The sequence below is a fragment of the Heliangelus exortis genome, chromosome 1 (genome assembly GCF_036169615.1).
Source record: "Heliangelus exortis chromosome 1, bHelExo1.hap1, whole genome shotgun sequence".
NCBI lineage: Eukaryota > Metazoa > Chordata > Aves > Apodiformes > Trochilidae > Heliangelus > Heliangelus exortis.
The window spans coordinates 22,495,095-22,515,297 of NC_092422.1; the positions used below are offsets into that span (position 1 = coordinate 22,495,095).

Genomic DNA, 20,203 nt, shown 5'->3' on the forward strand with positions numbered 1-20,203 from the left:
TGCCCTGTATTCCTGGCCCTAGCACACTGTGATGTGAAACTGCAGTAGTAACAACACAGTCTGCCTGGCCAAGCACCCAGCCAAATGAAGCCCTTGTGCAGCTGAGACAGACACACATCTGGCTAGGAGAAGATGGCATTGCCATGATGGGTTCCCAGGGGACTGTGAGCAGGTCCTGCCATTTTAAGTTCTGCTTCCTCTCTGGCAAGGTCTGTATTCACTTCCCAGCTTGTCTGTGTCACTACTGAGCTGGAGCAGCTATTTGTTTTTATCCTCTCCTCTTTGATTTGCAAGCTCCAAGAGTATTTCTTCCAAAATTTTTATCTCATGGTCGTTTCAGAATATTCAGGCTGTGCTCATTTAGCAGCTACCTGCCATTCTGAAGAGCAACTTCTCATAGGCCTACAAGATCCTCCAAGGCTGACACTGATTCTGCAGAGCAAACGCATCAATCAGAGGGATGCCTTGCTGGTGACCCCTGCAAGGCATGGGAGAGAGGATGGATGCCCAAGAATTTACCATGATAGACTGCACCTACCAAGAACTGAAACACCAGTGCTATTAGGGCTAAGACAGTCTTTTTGCTCTGACATTCCTGGAGATGGGAGGGAGAGGTGGAAATGAGAAGGCATCACATATTTTATTCTTTCTAAGAAAGGAGGAACTTAAGACAGCTGACCATCTTAGCAGACAGCTGGAGAGAAGTGCCTTTTTTCAGTCCAAAGTTTAATACTGAGCTTTCTCTGAATGCTGGGACAAAAAGGCTTATCCCATCCTAGATGGCCTCTCCTAGCTCAGCATCCTGTTTTCTGAGACTGCTTCTTTTGATAATTCAAGAGAGATCTGAAGAGAGATAGGGCCACCCAAAGCGAGATTTATTCTATTTGTAGGTGTGTGTAAGACAAACAAGAATCACTACCCTGCTGGTGCATCATTTTCTCTTTTGCAGTGGCTTGCTGAGATGGCTGAAGTCTGATGATGTGAATGCAAGATCCAGCATCCCAGCTCCACAGCCAGTCTTAGGTACCTGGACTTGGATTATTGACACAAATATACATGCAAAAACATGGCTGAATTCAGTGAGAGTCAGAAACCTGGACCCTGTTGAATGTGTTTACCAGCCATTCTAGCTCAAGCTTCTTGTAAAAATGTAATCTTGGACATAAAGCTCTTGTACGTTTAAGAACACTGTAAGATAGCAGACAACAATACCATTTTGAGCCTAAAATCATTATTGAAATCCCATACCAGAACAGTTTAGTACACAGAAGGCTGCAATAAAGAGAACAAGGGCTTAAATGGACTGTGTTTCTTGTGCCAATGGATGAAATGAGCCCACAAAAGAAATGTGATTTTTTTAGTATATGTAAATTTATTCAGCTCTGCAATTATTTATTTACAACTAATGACTGATACCAACAGATGAGGTAAAAATATGAGGTATTGATATGAGTATAACATTTAAAAATGCAATTATCATAATGTACTCTCAATAGAAATGTAACAATACAAAATACTGTGGTAACTGAATGGTAGACTCAGCATAATGTGCATTAAAAAAAGATCTTATTTCATTGATACATGGCTTAGAGATGTCAGAAGCACATTACAGAGCTTCTGCAAGGGTAGGAGGAGAACCTACCCTGCTTACAGCAGCAAGTGGCACAGAGCCTCTTCCAGCTGTTTGATGCCTTGTCAGACAGGATAAAACCACTGTCGAGGTTTTCCCTTCATTTCCTAAAGAAATTATTTATTGTCAGGTAATTGCCATTCCCAGGGCCAGAAATTCTGCACTAACCCACTAACACTGAGGCACTATTGTATTAATTTATGCAAACTAATGTAGCAGAAGTGCTTTAATTGCTCTTGTTTTGGAAAAGAGCCAGTGAGAAACCTGCTGCTGTGGCTATGGGCATCTGGGGAGGAGATGCTGCTCTCTGGGGTGGCAGTCTCACTGGGACCAGAGGGGACCAGGGGACCAGTTGTGCCCTGCCAGCTCACAAGGCCCTGCTTGCTCCCTGGAAGGATGGAGCTGGGCAGTGGTGGTGGCTGCCAGACCTCAACACACCATGCAAGGGTGTGAGCACTCCCCTGTCTTTAAGACTTAATAACACACAGGAGTGTGTTATTACTGTTGTTGGCAGAAACCCTTGGCAGGAGCTCCTGGGCAGCCAACCTCCCTGACCCTATGAGCTGCACAGTAAAACACGGGTGGAGCAGCTGATGGCAGAAGATGACAGTGACTTTTTTAGGGTCCTGCTGCTCCATGGGGACACTGTGCTGGGTCATCCTGCCCCTGTCCTCCCCAAGCTCTCACAAGATTGCTTTCTCAGATTACAGGGCTGTCCTACACCCCCAGACCTTCTGTATGTGCATGAGGGACCATACTTTAGCAGCAAGCAAGGACCCACAGCTGTATCCACCCACCCCATAGCTCCCATACCTAGGGTAGGTTCAAAGCACTGGCTTTGATGAGACTTCCCTGTCTTCTGAATCAGGGCACAAAACCTGATTTGTGTAGCTTGGTGTAGGATGTGTGACCTCACACTAAATCTTAGTGGATTTTGTTGGAAGGACTGAGCTGAAAGACTGGCTATGAATGACTCAGCTGGTTTATGCAGCAATAAATAAAGTCAAAGTGAACAAATGTGGTTAATGAAGAACAGTATTAACAGGCTTGTACATTCTTATTGAATCCTAGATGTAATATCACTTTTGGTCATAGGTTAGTTAAAAACAAAACAGAACCCTGCCTCAAAGGTAACATCAAGAAATTATTATTATTATTATTACTTTTAAAGCATTCTTCCATTAGCAAAATAATAGGTCCCTGAAAATGAAATGATATAATAGGCTTTAATGGTTCCTACTCCTCATAGTCAGGGGCTAATCCTGCTCCCACGAATGCCTATAGAGGCAGAATCATGCAGATCAGTGCAATATAATATGAAAATGCTTGCTGTTACTATAAAAAGCAATCTTTCCAAGCATAGTCTGCATTTATTCTTTTAAATCTCCATGTTGTGCTTAAAAGCTTAAAAAACGTTTAGTTATTTGTATAGTAAGAATATTAAAAGGCATGGTATTCATCTGCATATCTTTGTGTCCACTGGATGTGGAAAATCTGCTTTGGAGCTCCTTAACAATTAGCCATGTCTATGGGAGAAGGAAAGAACAACACAGAGACACTGACTCAGAACCTAGACAAAATGCTAAAACCCCAGATTTAGGGCTGAATAACTGACCAGCCTGATTTCAGACACCTCAGCACACACAGCATTATCCTCTACTCTCCAAGGGTGCTTTGAACACTGCACACAGCCAGGTTCTCAAGCAGCAGATATACCATTAATTAAGGCAACAGGTAAGTTTTCAACACCTTGTATTAACAGTCACAAACTTTCTGCAGCTGAATATAAATGGTCTTCAAAATGCCTCTCTCAGTTACATTTCCACGTGTTTTTTTGGTGAAACTGACCCACTCATTTTTAACCATACAGTAGCCTTCCTCCTCCTTAGGACTTCTGATTCTTCCTACATCTATTTCTAGGTACCTTCTCACAGCATACACAAACATGACACATCTTTGAGAACAGGCGTTCCTGTTATCACACAGATGATGCCCAGAGCCCTGTGATAACAGCAAACACAGCTTATGGAGCAGTGACACACTAAGGAACAAGTGACAGAGTCATTTAAGGTCCAACTGATGCAAGTGATTTGCACTGAGTTATATACAAAATAATTAATTTATACATATACATATATATAGATATAATATAGATAAATATATACATACTGTACATAATATATTTACAATTAAAATATGCTTCTTAGAAGCCTTTAAATACCAGTTATGTAACACAAAAGTAATGGCAATAGTCTGATTTTAAAGTAATAATGATAAAAGCTCTCTGAAGAAATGTTTTACCTCGATAACTGAAATTAATACAGAAGGGATGTGGCAGGGGGAGGTGAAGTCTCCACAATAAAAGAACTTTCCTATAAAATTCCTGTTTCACCTTTGTACAAACCCAGGTCTGGTCAGATTTCTCCAGCTTAAATAAAAACTTCGCTTTCAGTATTCCTATTCCCTGCCAGACCCTGATTTATGCTCACATGCTCTCAGGAACACTTCCTCAGATTTTTGTTTCTGGTCCCTCAGCAATCAGAGGCTGAAATGAGTTTCTGATCCTGGCAACTTCTGCTGCACACAGATGTCCAAAGCCTTTGTTGTACCACTCTGGGGAATGCCCTCTGAAGAAATGGAAAGAGAATTATTGAGAAACTCAAATACTCAAGTAACACGCCCTGCAGGAATGAGCTTGCCATGCTTCCACACTGCCCACAGAGGTGGTGGGCACTTCAAATACTTGTCATTGTAAGCCTGCTCTGAAGCTCTCCCTTGAAGTAATAAAATAAGAAGATTTTATTTTTATGATCACATCATAGCAGCAGTAGATGCTGAGCAAAGAAGTGAGCCTAGTGGATAGAAAAGACTGAAGGAAGACTACAAAGCAGCAAAGCCAGATTGACTTTGTGCCAAACACTTCCCCTCCCTGAACTTGATGTTTCTGAGCTGCTGTGTGGACATTTGCTTTTTGCAGGTGGGATACTTACTTTAGGTCAATTCTGCAGATGTGGGTGAGCCTGGCTTTTCCTGAGCCACATGGCTCTATCAAGTACTGAGAGTCCATCACGATTGCTCGCACAGCTCCCATAAGAGGAGCCTCTTCATGTTCCACAGAGATGGCCACCAGCATGCACATCCCCTTTGGCAAATCTGTCCTCCATGTCCTGTAGCAACACATTCAAGATGGAACCACTTTAATGATGAAACTTTGGGGCACATGAGTAAGAATCAAAGCTACAGTTTGCTTGTCTGCCTATCCTTGTTGCCAGCAATGCCACTTGACTGCCCTAGAAGTCCCTGGAGAAGTTTTGTGTTCCCCAGTGTGAAGTGTGACCACGATGAGGAATGGCCACACATTTAAATTGCTGCAGGCTCCAGCTGGAAAAGTTTGTTTTTACACAGAAGCATTACAGGGCATGTTACACCTTCTGCAGACAGACAAACAAAAGCTCTGGAAAGGAGATAAAGTGAGCATCAGCCACCCAGCAAAGGCTGACTTGCCACTTTACATCCATGCAGAGTTATGGAAGCACAAATATGGTTTAGCACAGCAGAAATCCTCACTACTACCCACACTGACTTTTGGAACTGCCAGAACACGCTTCAAGGGTAATAAAACAGAATTTCCTTTCATTTTTTCCCCTCTCCCATGTTTTTAGCCTCCCTTACGTGCTGCAGAAAGTGGAAAACCACCAAATTCAGGAGACCTAAATTTTAATACTTAACCTCAGATCTGTGAATGCTTGCACAAGTGTGGTACTTAGATGTGACCATATCATTTTGGTAACTACATGGCACCGACTTGGGCCATTTGTGAAGTAGAAAAACATGAATCCCAGAGACCACGGAAGAGTTATGATGCCTCTTCCCAGTTGTACAGATTTAGGCCAATTTTTCTACTTCTCTAAATGTCTTACAGTAGGTAAAATGAGCATAACAGCTAACTCAGAGATGCTGTGATACTTAGTGGACATTAAATGTTCGAGGAATCTTGAATTAAAAGTGATGTTTCTGTAGGGCAGCTGAAAGCTGCATCAGATCCCAGGAGTATAAAATAACACCTCTGTATTCTTACCATTAGAACCTTCTCAAGGGAGTTTAATACCCTTGTTATGACTGGCAAATTGAAAAAAAGAAAAAAAAAAAAAGAACATCTAAGTTTATCTATTCACAGCCAAAAGTTTGATTAGGAAGGGGAAAATTGCTGTCTGTTAAAATATATTATTTCATGTCCCCAGAGGTGAATTATAATTTCACTGTTCACTTCCCGCCAATCATAAGGTATCAAATTAACTGCAACATTGCTGGTTAACCTTGCTCTAGACTTAATGCTATAAATCAAAAGAGATAAACAACATAATCTGACAGATCTGCCTGACGGCTGTTTTCAACCCTTAAAAACCCACCAGGATTCTGTTTTATGATATGTATTTCAATCCTTGGGGGTTATTCCGCCTGGGTTACTGAAAAGAATGAGAACTCAGTGGCAAGATTTTCCTTTAAGTGATGTGACTGCACAGCAGGTCTTTAAAGAACATAAACCACCATGAAACCTAATACTGGACTAAGTGGCAAATAGCAGGACAGAATTATGACCATCAAAACTTCCCTACCTCTCCCAGGAAATCTTTTTGCTGCTATGCAGAGAGCCAGATTTATTACTCCTTTAAGTCCATAATATTATATAAGAAAATTTATCATTAAATTATTAATTTATCCCAGTATACTGTGGGAAGACAAAAGAATTCAAGTAGTGGGAGGACTGCTATTTTAGTATTATAAAGAACTTACAGAAAATACTTTTTAAATCTTCCTCTAAAAGTTCCAATAACTCATCCCTTATACTGACAATATCTTCGTGTTACTATTCTCTAGGATAATACAGAAGTTCATAAAAGGTGTGTATTATTAATTATTTTTTATTGGTCTCATCTTTTTCCTTCAGTCTTTGTTCCCACTAATACAATTCTGACTCCTGGGACTATTCCCTTTGTCAAAACTGCTTAGTATTTCTCTGTCACATCATTTCATTCAAAGACAGCAGAGACCAAGAACAGGAATGCACAAAACCAAATTGGAATAAATAACTGTAGGACTGACCCTGTAAGTGAAATATGTCAGCAGCTCCACAATAGCTCCTGGCAAGCAAGGAGACAGGATTTCAAAGGCAGAAAGTGCATAGAGGAATTTTTCACCTGTTCTTATGGGCAGACAGACAATGGCAAAACTGGGCCTGAATTTAGAGTATTGATACACAGATACACATTTGAGAGATGTCATCCCCTGAAAGGCCATCAGAATAGATAACTGCTCCCTCTTTCTGTTCATTTCTACACTAGGATTTTTATGGGTTAGCATTTCTCCAACTGTAAAGATAAAATAACAACTTACATAGACACCGCGTAACAATCTTAGCTTAAAAGCATCACTATCTTCTCTACTAAACATTTGCCTCCTAAACATCAAACATTCCCCAGAGAAGAGCAAAAGCAGTGTAAAAAAGCAGTTGGGTTCCATTTCCACTGTTTTGACAACAAACAAAGCTAAGAGAGAACAGCAGCTATTATCAGACATCTGTTCTAAGAAACAAATTATATTTATGGCCTCGGGAGTACGTACTGCTCAAATTACATCAGAGAAAAGGTCAGCATGCTCTAGATGTACAATTTTAATTCAGTTTGAGGAATCAACACTGCTGCCCAGTAAAGTTCTCAAAGTACAATAATACAGATGCAAAAGCTGAGATAAGGCCAGATCTTCCTTGCATGTATCTCAGGAAGCAAAGCTACTGGGGAACTGCCCTGAGCTTACCTTAGAACAACAAAATCTCGGACTGGATGAGGAGCCATGCTATTCAAAACATACTGATAAACTTCTGTCTGCTTGTCCAGGCTCTCCACCACCTTCCACTGCAAGAAGTCCTCATCCCAGAGGTGACGTTCCCTCAGCACTCTGTTCAGAACAACTGATGGGGGAGCTTCAACTTCAACCGAGGCTTTCCAAAGCCTCAGGGGGTTCCCATCCCCAACCTGGAGTAAGTAACAAAGAACATAAAACACCACGGTCTATATGCATATATACAACAGAGGGTAACTGAGGACAAAATCTTGGTATGGATATCTGGCTTCAGCTTAAAAGCATTCATATTTCTGTGCCAGTCATTACAACTATTGTTGCTGCTGCTCTTCTGTGTGTGAAAACAGTCATACTAGCCCTGGATGGAAAACTGAAGTGATACATTACTTCTGCTCTCCAACCAGTGTATTTCTGGACCATTTCCCATAGTGTCAGTGGAGCTGTTGTATTACTTCTAGTGTGACAGACACTACTTCAACCCCAAGCATCCTGTCTGTAATGCAGGATGTCTGTGTAGAAGTAAAAACAGCTGAAGGGACAGACTGAAACCATGGGCTGAAATAAAGATACCACCTTGGGCAATCTGAGTCTAGCTGTGACAGAGGGTCAATTAACTCTCCTGGTTAATTGGTGGAAGAGCAGTACACATGTTGATTCACTTATGTGTCAGATACACAGATGTTTGTTCCTCAAAATAGCCACAGGGGAAGCATTGGGAAAATGCCTTTCAAAGAAGGAACATGCAAACTGCTTGATAACTCCTATCCCATGGCTCATGTTACTTGCTACACCTCCACAGTGTGCAGTAAGAGGAGTGGAAAGTACAAGGCTACTTAAAAGATGTATATCCTAAATTCCATGCATACAGCATTTCTGCATGGTTTTAGGGCTGCCATATTTCAGGCAGCAAACACATTAACTGGATCTTGCAAGCCCTGCTTTTCTAACCCCTTCCTACCCTGGCCTCCTCACACACCAACACTAACACTGCAGAAACCTCCAGCACCTCCCACAGAACCAGAATTGTGTCCCCAGAAAAGCATCTTCCACCCCAAATTATTTTATGTTGTTATAATTGCTTCTTCCCAAAGCTCTCAGGTCTCTGTTCCTCCTGCCCTGGAGCCCCCCAGGGGCTCCCAGTCCCCTCTGCAGTCTCAGTCCTGTGCATGCCCTTGTTCATTTCCTCCCTTCTCCCACCATCCTACTCCCACCTGAGCCCTGTTACTCCCTCCCCAGCCTCCTACAATTCCTTCCTTGAGGGGTCACTCACAGAAGGTGGTTACAAAACAGAGTAACCATGATTTCTTTGCCCTAAGAGAGGGGGTGCAACTGCATAAATAGGAAAAATGCTGCCTAAGAGCCCCTGCCCCCTCACTGTCTGGATCCCATATTCCTCCCAGTGCCCTTCCCCTAACTAGTATCACCCACCCCTAATCCATCCCCTCCTCTCAGTGGCTGCTGCTGGTTTGCAGAAAACTCTTTTGCCATTGCATTTCCAGCAGGCCTGAACTTCCACTGTCTACAGGGACCCTGCAGCACCCTCCTTCTGGCTGCAGACATCTGGCTTTCCCTGCAGAAGTGATGGAGCATGAAACAACTTCAGAATTTTTTATAAAAGTTGCAGGTATCAAAAATCCACTGGAAACAAGGACAAGAGGATCAGGTCTAGAACTGGCCATTTGGTTATCCTGGCTAAGTAAAGCAGTGGGAACCTAAATAGATCTTTTAATATATATGTTCTGGTTGTGTTCTCCAAACTGCTGGCAAACAAGAGGAGACTGTCAGAAATTCTGCCTCTTTCCCAGTTAAAGAACTTACCCATGTGATGATATCTGTTTAAAGTCTCAGCTCACACTCTGGTTGTGTTGCTTGCTGCAACACTTTTTCAATTTTGGAGACCTTAGATTGCTTTGTGTGACTTGTTCTGGAATGTCATACTTTAATCACTATCATATTATGTTTTTAACTGCTTTTAGTAGTCTTGTAAAAATAAAATAAATAACAGTGTTCCTCACCAGACAGAAGGGTATGTATTTAGTCATGAAGCAAGTCAGGGTGTCCCACAGTTAGGCTGTATTGTGTTTTGGTTTCTTTACTGCTTCTGCCACATCTCCTCAAATTACCTTTTTGTAGGCAAGTTCCGTGTTCTCCATACTGGAACACGTGACCCATCCTTTGAATTTCTCTTTTGCTTCTTTCTGGAGATTCTGCATGAGACTTTCCAGGTACATCTGATAGCTGCCTCCTTCCTCGTCTGCTTGTTTCCCCAGCTCATCTAGGGTGGGAGAATGCACTTCTGCATCAACATAGGAGTTTCGGGACTGGGTGACCATCTCGTGTGGAACCTGTGCAACAAAAGAGAGGGAAACACATAGGGAAAAACTCCTGCTGAGAACTTTTCCTGAAGGCAATGTGTTTCCAGGCTGATGGACCATTTGACATCCAATTGCAATGAGCCTATGCTCTGTAAAATGGATACCTATTTCCATCTTCTAACATAAGAAGAGACATAAGAGCAGTATAATGAAACTGTTCATAGCTCAGAATAGCACTGCTCATGCAGAACAAAATTAGACTGATCAGCTGCATGCCAACACACCATGTTACTCCTCTGCCCTTTAGAAATGTTGGGGAAGGGAGGTAGGAGCATTCTCTCTCCTGCACCTGCAGTGAAAGATGCAGGGAGACTGCATCTCCCTATGCAATATTAACTTTATTGCAAGACACATGGAAATAAAGTGTATCAACTCTTCTTTCTTATATGAAAAGTTTTAACTGAGGTGCTAAAATTATTATAATAGTATGAAATGTTAAACCAGGCAATTTTTATTTTAATTAGACTGGAATTTCCTAATTCAATAATTTGGGTTGAAAACTGCCATAGAGCAATTACCTTGCATATTTAGTAGTGGTATATTTGAATGCTAGAAGAGAACATTCATAAAGAAATGAGATAAACAAACTTTAGGTTGAGCAAGTTTACAAATAAGTGAGGGACCATCAGTCTCTGAGCTAATACAAGACAGAAAATGTAAGTGTAAACAAAAATACTTCAAAGGATTCTGCACGATGTGGCCATGAATAATGCTGTTTGAGTCTCTCACTTACCTCAAAAAGTTTGTTGCATTCCATTATCATGTGAGCAAGTCCCTGAGTAGCTGCCAGGTTTTCACTGAGGTCCTTCTGATCTGGCTTCCCTGTTGCATATTTTTTCTGTATTACTCTGTAATTGAATTCAGTGTCTCAGGTAAAAAGAGCTGAGTCTTTTTAATATGAAAGCAAACAAACAGCACCAGGATGTTTAAAGCAGCACAAAGAAAAGCCTACCTTTTACTTTTCTATTTGAGCTCAGACTGTTGGGCCTTTTTAGAAGGAAAAATGTTTACCTAAAATATTGTTGAACCAAAGGTAAAAACAGGAAAGATGATGTATATCCTGCTTCAGGTGCTGTACATTTTGGAATGGACTTCCAACAGATGTGATGTACAGTGTTTTATGTTGTTATTGCTTCATGTGCTTACTCAGATCCTGGTGATACATGTGAATGACCATCAATCTAAGTGTACTCTGAACCAGATGGAGGAAAGCCCCAAAAGTCAGAAGGGACATCTATGCCCTGTTTAGTCTATATTCACCCTGTTACACACCATCTTAATGGGGGCTGAAATAAACTCAATAATCCAAGTGGCAGAATGTATCCAGAAAATACAGTGTGAAAAAACACACACTGAAAATCTAAATCTGTGTATTAAAAATCCTTCAAAATACAGTCAATCTTTGACTTCAACCAGAGCAAAATCAGGCCCTTTCCCTTCAATGAAGATGACATCACTCATGCAAAACTCAACAGTACCCCACTGAAATTTTGCATGGAAAGCAGACACTCCATATTCCCAACAGGGGGCTAGAAGCACCTGCTGGGCTTGCAAACACACCTCTGTGTATGTGCAGTTGTGCTGCTGGCTCTGCAGCATGGGCTTTCCCCTCTTCCTGAAGTCATGCCCTGTAAAACATTTGCTGGAAAGCAGATGCTTTAGGAAATTTTATCCTGCATACCTTTAGAAACACCGAAAGCAACATTTTGTGGTATCATAGAATGGTTTGCATTGGAAAGGAGCTTCAAGATCATCTAGTTCCCACCCCTCTATGTGGGCAAGGACATCTCCCTCTAGAGCAGGATGCTCAAAGCCCACCCAGCCTGGCCTTCAGTACTTCCAGGGAGAGGGCATCCACAGCTTCTCCAGTATGAAGAACATGACTATTTATAGTGTAAAGAAACCTACCTAGGTGAGCTTTCCTTCTTCACGATGTTAAGATGGAAGAGGGACGGGGCCAGACAAACAGCTATGTTCATAGGAGTCATCTGATTCTCTTCCACAGAGGTGACATCACTGAGGAAGCACAGCAGGGTCTGCAAAACCTCCCGGTTCTCATCAGACATCAGCATGATGGCCGCCTGCACCGCCTGCAGCCGCTGCTCCTTAGGGACATCTGAGGGAAAACAAGGGATGTTCAGAGGGGTCAGTGGAAGATCAGACAAAGAAGTCAGGAAGAAAAGAGTAAGCACAGGCATTCACACCTGGGGAATGGCTTTCTGAATTAAACAATGGGATGAAGACTGGCTGGTTGTTGAAGAGAAGTGATTTGATATTAGAAAAAAATTAGACTGGATAGCAGGAAAAATTTCTTTACTGTGAGAGTGGTCAAGCATTGGAACAGGATGCTCAGGGAGGTGATGAAGTCACCATCCCCAGAGGTGTTAAAAAAAACGTGTAGACATGACTTCAGGGCATGGTCTTGCAGGTATGGTGGTGGTTAGTTTGATGGTTGGACTTGGTGATCTTAGAGGTCTCTTCCAACCTTAATGATTCTGTGATTTGCTCCTCCACCAAGCACAGCTCACCTAGCAAGTGTATGACATTTCTCTGTTAATTTGAAAGGCTGTTCCCAAGGAAAGAGACTGAACTTCATTTAAAGTTTATGAAGGGAGAGGAGGAGTCAGTACTCATATCTTTAAATGTCATTTTTCAGGCTTCTTTTGTCTTCTGGGAAGACAGATCAAAAGTCTTAAGGAAGCTTTGGGAAAATACTTACAATTGTGTCCTAAACTATAAAAGAGTTTAATGAAATAATGGATATACTAAAATAATGCCTCAGACAGATTCATTTCTAAACTACCATAAGTTTTCTCAGTTTGAACTTGGAGCCCTCCTCTGGGTATTACAAACACTCCATACAGTTGAATAGAACAAAAGCAGATTTACAGTAGAGGGAACAGCCAACTTTTAAACTCTGCTTGATAGCTTCGTACAACATATTATTTTAGAAGTTTTTAGACATGAATGACAAACTGAAAACAGCCCAATGCTTCCAACTTTCTAGAAGCATCAAGAGGCCAGGGCTTTCTGAGGAGTCAGAGGAACCTTTGCTAAATCTATGCAATGAGTCTTTGCTCCATAGGTAGCTTCCTGGCACTCCCTCATCCATACTATAGTGATGGTGGGTCTGATGCACAGAGAAGACCAGCCAGCTCTTCATGTCATAGGTAAACATTAAGCAAAATAAGGAAATTTTCAAAGCTATGATGTACAGACTTCTACACTAATCATCTCATCCCCACTCCTCTCTGTTAACAGCAAATCAAACCATTCTGGATATATGAAAAGGTTGTTCAGCAAGTCACAGAAAAATCAGAAAGCCTGTGTCAATATTCTAAAAGAGGAAAAAAAGTCCTTCCTAACTTCACATTAATAATTTTTTAAACAGGATAAAGAGGAAGAAAAACTCCTAGCTACACATTTATTTAACTGCAAATATTATGAAATACAATTGGCATCCCAGTAATTTTCAAAATTTTTACTTCTGTGTAAGGAGTTTTGTCAATACTTTCTAAAACAGAAAAATGTATTTGTTGTTGGTCACATATTAACAAAAAAACACTGCTATTCATTCTTAATCCAAGCATTGGTCTCCAGAGCCCATATTTTCCTGTTCCCCTCTTGGTTTAAACAGACCCATCCTCAAGTCTTTCTGAAATCCTTTAAAGTACTGGTGCAGTTCAAGAACATCTTTCTTGGCACTATTTTTTCCCCTCTGACCAGACTAAAGAATGCTTCAGACTTCCCACTGCAGTATCATGCAGGGTTAGAGTTTTCCTGTGCCCCTTTTTATAGGATTTTTTTTTTTTTTTTTTTTTGCTGGCTGGTAGCAATGTTTCAATGTCTTCTGGCTGTCGTGACTCTTAATGCCAGGCTCCTGACCTTGAGATGAGGATTCCTTCTGGCTACAGACCTAATAATGGCAAAACATTGACATCTGCCACATCTCTCTTCCTTTGGCAAGGGAGTAGTTGACTTGCAGGCCCTCCTACAGCATGCTCAGACATTCACATTTCTCATCAAGCAATAGGTTAAAGATGATTTGTTTCTAAGGACATGTAGAACATGTCCTTCTAGTAGAGAATCTTCTCCTTGGCCATTTCACTATGGAAACAATTGCAATTGCTGTTTTATTAGCACCCAGAATTTCCACAGCTTTTCTGAACAAGCTTGCTGGTGTGTGTGTAGGCAGACAAGGCCTGCAGAAGGAGAGGGGGAAATGATGGTCCAGGGCTAGACACCAACTGTTTCAGTTCATTTCTGTCTCAAGACATCACGCATGACTAAATCCACTAAATCTATTTTGATGCTGTCTCCCACATGCAGGATCACAGCAATTCTCTACCAGCTACAGACACTGTGATGTTAAACACATTAGTGACTATGTGCCACAGACAGATTTTTACAGTAAAGGGAGGCACGGAAGTAGCTTAGATTCTTTAGCAATGGGATTATACAATGTTTAAAAATGGCTTTCTATTGTTTTGGCAGCTGAAATGTCTGCAAGTGAAAAGAGCAGACACTTCTCTTTAGTGTTTCCAATTATTTGGCTTAGGACAGCTGGGTATGCTCTTCTGTATCTGCCAGAGTACCGAATGACTGGACTTCATAATGGACACTGTCAGGAAAAAAACTTTAATTCCTCTGTCTTTTCAGTGTTTTCCTCATTGTTTATTTCTCCCTCAGTCTGGAGAAGAGATAAAGTCATCTAAAGACTGCTTGTCATGAAATGAAAAAAAGAAATCCTCTGGCTTGTTTTTTTCATTTCTTTCTCTGCGAGATCTTTACCTAGAAGATGAGGATGTATATGAAAGTACTTTGTTGTATGCATGTACCTTTTATTGACTACAATAAAAAGGCAAATAAACAAGTCACAGTAAGGAAGAAGACTGCACAGGCTCATATTATCATGACCAAGTATCACTTCTCCATGCCCAGAACACTCACTTGTATTGAGATGTCTGCACAAAACAGACAGTTTAAAGAAATATATTAAAAACATGAGTCTTCACACTTTTTACATCTATGATATTCTATCCTTTTTTCTTCTTTCTGATGGGGAGGCCAATATTTTCAATGTGACTCAAGATCTGAATAGTGTATTTCACACATCTTGGAGATGAGCAGAAAGAAAGCCACCCACTATTAACACACCAAAATTATTTACAATATATTATTATACAATATATAATATTTTCACATTGTTTATAATAGAAATATTGGAACTTACATTGGTAGATGTGTAGAAAGGTCTCTCCTAGTTTACTTGTGAGAAGAGGTTCTGGCAAGTCCCTGAAAAATTGTTTTACCATGTCTGCCACATCATATGCTGACTGGTCTTCATAGCTGACATTTTCTGGGGAGTTCTCATTCATCTGACGAAGGGCCTGGATTCGGGATTTAACTCCTGATTTTCGGAACAGACCCACCTAAAAAGCCATGATGTTGAAGTAAAAAAAAAAACAAAGTTACTTAAATGGTTACATAAATATATACATATTCAAAACCATCTGCTATGGGGGACTTCAGTCATGACCAAGAATACTTTCCTCTAGCCAAGAATAACATGAAAAAGTGACAGTCTTGACTAGCCTAAAGTCTCATAGGCAAGTGCATGCTCTCACAGCAGGACTGAAAGAGTTAATAATTTTGCTGCTCTGCATCCCAGCCTAGAGGGAGAGTTCAGAAAGCATGTGGTTTCCCTGCTGCCTGAAGAGTTTAAGCAAGATGTTCAGCTGATACAGATCAGCAGTGGCTTGCTTGGCTTGGGTGATGGGCTGTTGATCTACTCCAGCTGAGAATCTGGTTCCTCATGTTTGTTTGGGTATGTATTTTGAAGAAAATATTATGCTCAGCTAAATTATAAATGCTGTGGCAAAAGATTAGTACATCCTGGTAGAACATTTAAACCGAGACCAAATTATTTTTCCCTCTTCCCAGTCTCTCCTTTTAATGGTTCCCCAAAATCCCACTGAAAACCCCAGTTCAGAAGTTCAAACATGGGTGCCACAGAGGGATTACTTGTGCAGTGTCACTTAGACATTTTTATCCTGTTTGCTCTCTATTCTAAAGAAAGAGATAATTCTTTAAATGATGCCTGCAAGTGCCTTCATGGCACTGCTGCCCTTTTACCATCCTTCTCATCAGTGGAATTTCCCCGGAGCAAATTCCTGTGCCTCAACCACATTATTTATTCCCATGTGAGTTTACAGTGTTTCATTTGGGAAGTGTTGAGCATTGTTTTCCTTCAGTTTTGCAGGGGGAAAGGTGAAATATTGAGAAAGACCATGAAAAAGCAACACTTCAGGTTTGGAGCTACAGCTCTCTGTTCTCCATGCCCACTGTCTGTCTGTTCAGCTTTCTGTGTGGATTTGGGTTGTAAAAGGAAAAGACCTTGGAAGAATCATGTAGTTCCAAACCCCCCTTCCATGGGCAGGGACACCTTCCACTAGACCTGCTCAAAGCCCCATCCAACCTGCTCTTGAAAATTCCAGGATATAGCATCCCGTGCCAGTGTCTTACCACCCTCACAGTAAAGAATTTCTTCTTAGTATCTAATCTAAATCTACACTCTCTTTTATCTTAAAACTGTTACCACTTGTCCTATCACTTTATGCCCTTGCAAAAAGTCCCTCCCCAGTTTTCTTGTAGCCTCCCTTCAGCTACTGGTCCCAACAGGAATTATGTGTAAAAGCAAGGAAGCAATGCCTTTTGTTTCCCATCCCCTCACCTCTACCAGCAGTGTTCATGTAAATTCCTCCTCTCCCCAGAATCCCATGCCCAGGAACATGGTATTTAGGACTTTTGTTAACTAGGGCAATATTGACACTAATTACACACTATGCACCTCTGTGAGGAGATATATTTATTTATATGGAGATGAACTGCTACACCAGACTGGCTGTGAGTGGCTCTTCTGCTGTGTCTTCTTACTGATGAATTTAGCAAAGCTCATGTGCTCTATTCATGCATAGGAGTTAAGAGGACTGGAGTGAACCCTGTGTACATCCCAGTACACTGGATTTCTGTTCACAGAGGAAGCTCTGCTCTTCCTTCTGACAAGAGAATACAAGAAAGAGCATCTGGTTCTTTTGTTATGTTTTCCCCCTTCCCTTTCTCTTATTTGTAAATCCCTTTTGCTCTTAGAAATGTGTACTGAAGATGCAGAAGGACCCATGCTAATTTTATCAAAAAAGTACAGTTTTACCATGTGGTAGAAAAATGTAAGAGCAGAGCCCAGTTCTCTGCTTTTGATGGCAAGTGGCCTTGCTGATACAAAGAACTTTTAAAAACTTACACCTAAGACTGATTTGAGTGGTCAAACATCAAATTTCACCTGTGAAATCTCCTGCTGCTCATCATTCTGCTACTCTTGATTTCTCTTTTTGTTTAATTATATTTATCCAAACTCCTATTTCTCTGTTTTTGGTGGAAAGATATTTTAAATGGCCCTAACCTGTATCTCTCCTCCTTCATTTTCTATTAAATATTTTCTCCATTCAACTTGGAGTGAAGAGTAAAGCTGAGTTGAAATGGACCTTCTGATTCTTACCATCAAGTAAACCCCCTCTCAGAGAAGATATTCGTCTGAGACTACCCATGGACACTCCTTTTGACCACCTCTAATCTCTTGAGAGTTTTTCCTTTCTCTCTGTTTTTACCCTCTGTTACTTTTTCTCCTCCCTCTCCTCCTCCCCCCCACTTACGTCCTTTCTTTTCTCTTTCTTCCTATTGACCTTCAGCTGTCAAGCCCATCCCTATCCCTGTATCTCCTCTTCCTCATATTTGAGCAAGTATCTTCTTCTCCAGTCCCATCCCTGCTTGATGCTTCCTGCATCACTTTTATTCCTATATTGGAAGAATATACATACCCAGATTATGACAGTGATAATCAGACATGCTAACTATTGAATATATTGCTTCTATTTGTCTCTATGCATCTATCTCCTATTAAGACATTTCCAGCAGATTATAACTCCCATCCCTCAACACCTGGGCCTTCTTAGTCTGGAGAAGACTGAGGGGGGATCCTATCGATGCTTATAAATACTTAAAGGATGGGTATCAAAAGGGTGGGGTCAGTCTTTTTTCAGTGGTGCCCCATGACAGGACAAGAGGTAATGGGCACGAACTTGAATACAGGAAGTTTCATCTAATATGAGGAGGAACTTCTTTACTTTGAGGGTGGCAGAGCACTGGAACAGGCTGTTCAGAGAAGTGGTGGAGTCTCCATCTCTAGAAACATTCAAAACCCATGTGGGTGCCATCCTGTACAACCTGCTCTAGCAGAGGGGTTGGACTAGACAATCTCCAGAGGTCCTTTCCAAGCCCTACCATTTTGTGATGGGGTAGGCAAAACTCACCTCACTTGTGACATCTAGGAGTTAGTTTCAAGGTCTGATCACTACAGAACCTCTTTACAGTCAACAGACAAAAAGGATAGGAAGGGCCTATGTCTCCCACTGGATGTAAGGAGAAACAGCTATGATTCACAGCTAATTTTTAGATTTCCATTTTGGGGAAGATGACTGTCATGCAATAAAACAGTCTGGACAGTGACCAGAAAGGTGATCAGAAAATGGAAGGGTTCAGAATTGACCACTTCCACCCTCGTCCCGTGCTCAGAGCTAGCAAAGTCTGCAGAGTAAAATACTGCTTGCCCCTTTTGAACTTACAGATATCTAAAAGCAGCTATGGAAGAGGTCATATCACACAAGGTCAGTAATAGGAGAGGATTGAACTCCATCAACAAGGGGGTTTCTCCCAGTCCTATGTTCATAAAGATACACAGCCTCATCCTTAGGGGAAGAACAGTAAAAATATGATTGGTATGTCCCTGCTCTGTAGCTAAAGGGAATAAAAAAATCTGCAACTTTAATCACAAGGGTCTCCCAGCTGGCTTTTTGTAGCTAAGAACACTATAAAAGGCAATGTACTGTAATGACTTTGGCATTGAACTGCTGCTGACCTAACTCTATCTGGTTGTATCTGACTTTGTCAACAGAATAGTTGGAATATTCTGCTGAGTTTGCTCTCTATTCTTGGACTTTTCTTTCTTTGCTAAGTAAATAAAACTTTTTGTACCATATCTTGTGAAATGGTGAATGCAGTTAACCCTCAATGGCAACAATCAAGCAGAAGCAGTGTAGATACAGAAAGAAGTTGGGAGTCCTGAGCTCTGATTAAATGGACATTAAGATTTCATGTCATTTTTTGAGGTAGGCTATTGTATACAAATCAGCAAGACTAACAAGCTACAAGAATCACAGAATGTTTAGGTTGGAAGAGACCTACAAGATCGTCCAGTCCAACCTTTGACTAACACCACAGTCAACTACTAAGCCATGTTTTTAAGGACCAGGTCCAAATGCCTTTTGAATGCCTCCAGGGATGGTGACTCCACCACTGTTCTGGGCAAGCCATTCCAATGTCTGACAGCCCTCTCAGTGAAAAAATATTTCCTAACATCTAGCCTAATTCAACAAAGCATCTGAATACAAAACTCAAAATGGCAAACCATTAGTTTTGGCACCAAGTCTTAAACCACCAGAGGAGACATGGGCCCAACAAGAGATACAACAATCTTCAAATAATTGTGGTACTGAGTATAAAGAGCTTCACCATTGCTTGCTTAGGGTGGCTTTTCAGAACAAAACCAACTCAGTCCCTGGAGTGAGGTTCATACCTGATCCAGACAGTTGTTCCGTAAGTAGCGGAGAGCTTGCTGAATGCTCTGTGGAAGAGGCTGTCCTGTTCTCTGGACATGAACAATCAGAGGCACACCAAAGACATTCTTGTCCTTATAGTCAGGGACTTTCATCCTCTTCATGAACTTTGGCACAGACCTGAAAATCAACATGAAACAGGCAGCATGAAAACAGCAGAGAATTTACAGTCTTCCTGAGTTACACTGCTGGTAGAAATCAATAACCAGGGCCGCCTTCTTTTTTATAGAGATGGTGAAATTATATTTACTATGCATGGACACTTTACAGTCTGTATAACTAATGAGTTTCTTAACTTTTATAAGTTGACAGCCTCTGGCCCTAAGATACAGCATAACAATTTATTTTAACAGAAAAAAATCTTCTATGCAGTTTTGATCCAGCTGAAGCAAACATGCTTTGAAGCATCCAATAGGGACACAAAGGAATGGCCCAACAAAGCATAAGGGAGAGGCTATCTGGGAGAAAAGGAAGTTCAGTCCTCTAACATGCTGAATGATTTTTATACTACCAGTTACACTATTTAGCATTTCTATTGACTAATACTTTAAAGTAATAAACATTGGTGGAAAGTCTCTCTGTGCCAGATTCCTCCCTAGTGTTAGATGATT

At 41.1% G+C, this 20,203-nt stretch overlaps 1 protein-coding gene across 15 annotated transcripts in view; it reads right to left on the bottom strand.

The window, feature by feature from the left end:
* Window positions 1–1,352: 1,352 nt before the first annotated feature.
* The window catches only part of STARD13 (StAR related lipid transfer domain containing 13), a 291,307-nt gene continuing 272,456 nt past the window's right edge, over window positions 1,353–20,203 (bottom strand). For all 15 annotated transcript variants that reach the window (XM_071737404.1, XM_071737389.1, XM_071737360.1 and 12 more), the window contains 8 exons: window positions 19,553–19,712; window positions 15,098–15,296; window positions 11,773–11,980; window positions 10,598–10,712; window positions 9,613–9,834; window positions 7,445–7,662; window positions 4,621–4,797; window positions 1,353–4,257 (listed from right to left, as the gene is read on the bottom strand). In XM_071737404.1, coding sequence (XP_071593505.1) covers window positions 4,140–4,257; window positions 4,621–4,797; window positions 7,445–7,662; window positions 9,613–9,834; window positions 10,598–10,712; window positions 11,773–11,980; window positions 15,098–15,296; window positions 19,553–19,712 — 1,417 coding nt within the window. In that variant the 3' untranslated portion in view covers window positions 1,353–4,139. The remainder of the gene's footprint in view (window positions 4,258–4,620; window positions 4,798–7,444; window positions 7,663–9,612; window positions 9,835–10,597; window positions 10,713–11,772; window positions 11,981–15,097; window positions 15,297–19,552; window positions 19,713–20,203) is intronic.